The sequence below is a fragment of the Varroa destructor genome, unplaced genomic scaffold (assembly GCF_002443255.2).
Source record: "Varroa destructor unplaced genomic scaffold, Vdes_3.0 BEIS01000001.1, whole genome shotgun sequence".
Taxonomy (NCBI): domain Eukaryota; kingdom Metazoa; phylum Arthropoda; class Arachnida; order Mesostigmata; family Varroidae; genus Varroa; species Varroa destructor.
Window position 1 is genome coordinate 35,332,212 of NW_019211454.1, and position 4,425 is coordinate 35,336,636.

At 43.7% G+C, this 4,425-nt stretch overlaps 1 protein-coding gene across 1 annotated transcript; it reads left to right on the top strand.

Annotated features, from left to right (window-relative positions):
- Window positions 1–849: 849 nt before the first annotated feature.
- LOC111248989 (uncharacterized) lies at window positions 850–3,121 on the top strand. Its single transcript, XM_022802220.2, has one exon. The coding sequence runs from the start codon at window positions 1,438–1,440 to the stop codon at window positions 2,563–2,565; it is 1,128 nt and encodes a 375-aa protein (XP_022657955.1). The 5' UTR covers window positions 850–1,437; the 3' UTR covers window positions 2,566–3,121.
- Window positions 3,122–4,425: the final 1,304 nt, after the last annotated feature.

Consider the following 4,425-nt stretch of genomic DNA (forward strand, 5'->3'; position numbering starts at 1 on the left):
ATCTTGCGTAGTACGTGGCATTTGCAATTTCAATCTAGGTTTATCGAAGGGACCGAATTAAGTAGGTAAACACCTTTGTTTCTTCTGTACAAATCCCTTACATTCACTTTGAGAGTCTTTAATATACAAATTATTGATGTCTTGGTATAGTTTTTCAAGATCAATGATCTATGACAATGAGACTAGCACCGTGTTGTTTAAGATCTTCAGGGTTTGATTGCTTAGAATGATCATGGCGGAATTTATCAAGGATATGGCAGTTTCGCTGAACTTGAATCCAATAGCGATATGCGAGTGATGTTAGATAATCTTCAATAAACAAATAATATAGTATTTATATTGACTAACATTGTTTATACGTGGTCGGAACAACCATACTATCGTAAGACCTGACGCGGTATTATGACATGTATTACTAGATAATACAGGCAGTTAGTAGCTATAATCTAATAGGTTACTTGTGCAAATATCAAACTTTTTATAAGGACAATCTCTGCTGGGGAGCTCGCCGTTGTTGAGAACTAGACGGAGCTATTAAGCTGGATTCGATGCTTGCGCTTCTCCAGATAATCCGGTTACCGGCAACGGTTTGTTTCGCCGTTCCCAGTTGGCCCACATTTCGTATTGCTCGCTAACTTCGCCTTTATACTCTCAGTAGTATCGCTATACCGGGACCTGAACCCGCACGCCAATGTACTGTACTAGATTACCGAGCGATTGGCCATCACTTCTCATACGCAGCTCCGATTGCGTGCTGCAGTTGGGATTTGCAATGGCAACGCTCAGACGCTGTCTGTAAATGAGAGCAACAACATCAACCAGAAGTCCAGAATCGTTCCCCTTACGGCATGGCAGCCCACGTGCAAGTCCTGCTGACGAAGCCACGGTAAGTGCTTGTACTTATACTGACTGTCAGGCGAGGCACGGCGAACGAGCGCAAATGGAAGAAGATCGTTGGTGCTGCTGCTGCTGCAGCTGTATACGTTGTGATGGCAATAGCAAGCAGTTCGTAGCAGCTCGTAGATGGCAGGCCGTAACAACCGTAGGGAGTAGTAGCGAAGACGGATCAGAGTGAACATCACTGGAGACGCCGGCACCGGAATAGCAGCTGTGTTGGCAGCAACGAAGAAGACATACTAGTGTTATGCGCGAAGGACGTACAACTCGCTCACCGTCGCTGATGTTGGTGATTGCAGCTAATTTGACGACACTCTACTATGATGGTATGACAGGATACGCTTGGTAACGCCATTGGAGCTGCGACGGTGTCGTTTCACTTAGTCTAAACTTTCCATCGTGAAAAGGCTGGTGGTTCTGTCAGACAGGATTTACAGCAACGCAGAGGCCTGGCCGCAGTGGACATCGTCCTGCGCAAAGCGTTGTGCAGTAGGATTATTATTATTTTTTTTTTTTTGCTGTTAAAATTTGCTTAGGACGATGTGGTTTTTGGCCACATTCTTTATAGGCCTGGCTCTACAGGCTGAGGCTAAAATTAAGCCGACAACGGAGTGCAACGAGGATAGTATTAAGGTATCGGTAGATACGTCTGCTGTTGATTTTAAAATCAAGAACGTGTATTTCGAGAATCTCAAAGGATTTCCGATGTGTAAACCGATCATTGAGGACAACGTGGTGAAGTTTGAGGTCAACCTAAAAGATGAATTTCGATGTGGCGTCAGCCGAATGACCAATCAAATGACGGGAGAAAAGACTTACTTTCAACGATTAATCGTCGAACCCGAAAGTGGCCAAGATAAGAACGAAATAGTGCTTATTCAATGTCATATAGGAGACAAAATAAGTAGGTCGAGGAGACAGGTCCTTCCCAATTGGCCAGATATCGTCGAGCCGGACTACATCAACATTACCGAATACATTGAGGCCCAAGCCCCGATCCCTAATTTGGATTTGGGTATCAAACAGAACGGGCGTATGTTGGATACAACATACAATGTGCAGCCAGGGACACCCCTCGAAATGGTCATCTTCCTTGACCCCGTAAGTAAATCCACCTATGGAATTCTCGCTAGTTTTCTTAAGGTATCGGATAGTGCCGGCAAGCAGGAAGAGCTGATCATCACGAATGGCTGTTCAATCGATCCCTACATCTTTTCCAACTTTGTCACGCCCGATAATGGTGATTCGCTAAGTGCCACATTTAAAGCTTTCAAGTTCCCTGACTCGAATTACGTTATGTTCTCAGGGACCGTATCAATCTGTATCAATGCATGCAAAGGCGTCCCTTGCGGAAACGATCAGTTAGGGTATGGCCGAAGGCGAAGGAGGGAGATCGTTCATGAACGCGATCTAAACGCGATTTACAGTGTTGATATGACGACTATGCTTAAGGTGCAGTTCAGTGATGACCTATTCACTCTGCAGAAAGGAGCCGTTAGTGCCGACTTTGATAACGCTAGCTTGCCCGCGCGCAGCATGAATCATGTTGAAGGTGTGGACATTTTCGCAGAAGAATATCTAACTCAAGCCTCTAGCAATACTCCGCTTGTTTCGATATGGCTAGTATTAGCCCTGACCCTTACTAGCATCATCGAACGGACCCACTAGTTCAGTCGACTTCGTGATCGTTACTGAATACAGGGAGAGAGCAATTAGAATAGCCCGAGTCACACCCTTGTTCTCGACGATAATTAATAAGTTTCAAATTATCAGAACGGAACTTTCTCTGTCTCAAAGCTATGTTCAACAGTGAGCAGTTGCAATTGAATGATGAGAAAATTTTAGAGCACACAGATAAATTTGTAATACCTACCCCAGAGAATGACCTCGTGCATATCCGGGTGATATTACCATCGCCCAACGGCCCACAGAAGGCCATGGCCTAGCACGGAACTGCTCTTGTTCTAAGCTAAGTTGTCACGGGTTCCAGGATTTGACGGCTATGGACAAATCGGTTTCAGGTTAGGGTGCCGTCTACGGTGGCACGCGTTTACGTACCTAGAGATATACGGTCATACACGTACACAAATTATGTAGTGGGTAATTCAGTATGCTCACGCAGATGTCCTGTACGTACGATATATAAGTATCTTAATTATAATTTATCACAATGGCTTCGGCTACACTCAATAAACTACTGTAGATATGGTGCTAAATACACAAACGAATTGTCTTTGGCTTACCTTATTGATAAATAAATATGTATATCTCTCACTTATTATACAGTTCTTGTATTGCAATTGCGACAGACACTCGTAATACAGCTCGGCCATTGTTTTCTCTGACGGAAGTTTACTAAAACTTATATCATTATCGTTTAATAATTCTTAAAATAGGACTGATAAATTTCTGGATTAAGTCAACTGTTAAGTCAGGCCTCGCAGGGCGGCGTAACGTTTGCGTATGATTACGCGAAATAGGGTTCTCAATGTTTGCAATTTCAAAAAATATCGTTTATAATGGTAGTCATATCTACGATTTTCCATCTGTCACGGATATTAACTTGCACGAAGATATCCAGATGAGTGAAAAAAAACGTCGTAACATACCTCATAACTGTTAGATAATAATTAGATCTCTTTTCGATTCAACAGCTCATAAGTTCTTCTCTCTATTCTTCCCAGTTTTTAGTTACGGAATTAGATTATCTCACATCTATCACGATGAATAAAGCGATACATCCTGAAGGCCAAATGTTGACGCCTGTATCTAACTATAGATATAAAAGTGACACGGTCCCATTTTTTGTCGTGTTAGAGACAATTGAGAATAATTTCGCTAGGTGGTCTTTATATTGTATCCAGTAAAAGAGGTGATGCTTGAAGGTCAGCGACTTGCAAAATCTTGCCGGCTACTATTGCGGTATCCTCCTGCACGCATAGGAACAAACGAGAAATGACTTATATCAATCACTACGATGACCTGATTACGTGTTTTCGGTAAGTGTATCAATAATGATTTAACGGCTACCTTAGCATTTGACTTGCTATAATTTGTTTGAGTGGCCTGCTTCGTGCAGCAGTCAAGTGCGTATTGACGGCTGCATACGCTTTTAAGCTGCCATTGCTTATTTTTATTTTAGAATATACGCTACATATGTATGGAGCTATCAGGCGACGTTCCGATTTCGGCAAACCAGCCAGCGGCGAAAAATCTGATCTTAATATGGACCGAACAGCCGCCAGCAAAAACCATCGCTGCTATTGCTGATTGGCAATGACGAGCATAAGTAGTCGTTGTTTTAATGGAGACCCTATCTTTGTGTAGCTGCTGGGCCCGTTTGTGCCGCTGTAGTGATCAAGCAGCGTCGCAGGCCGACGATGTAGTAACTACAACAGAGGCAGTAACCAGCGTCGGTCGGCTGCCGAGTGCGTAGGCCATCCGATTTCTCGACACTTAACGGCAGCTGTACAGCATAGCCCGCCTCTGTGCCTCCGCTTCGATCTGTCGTTTGTGTTGCGTGGTGCG

Bases quoted from the DNA above. Each gene is read 5' to 3' on its own strand.
- LOC111248989 (XM_022802220.2), top strand. From the start codon at position 1,438: ATGTGGTTTTTGGCCACATTCTTTATAGGCCTGGCTCTACAGGCTGAG.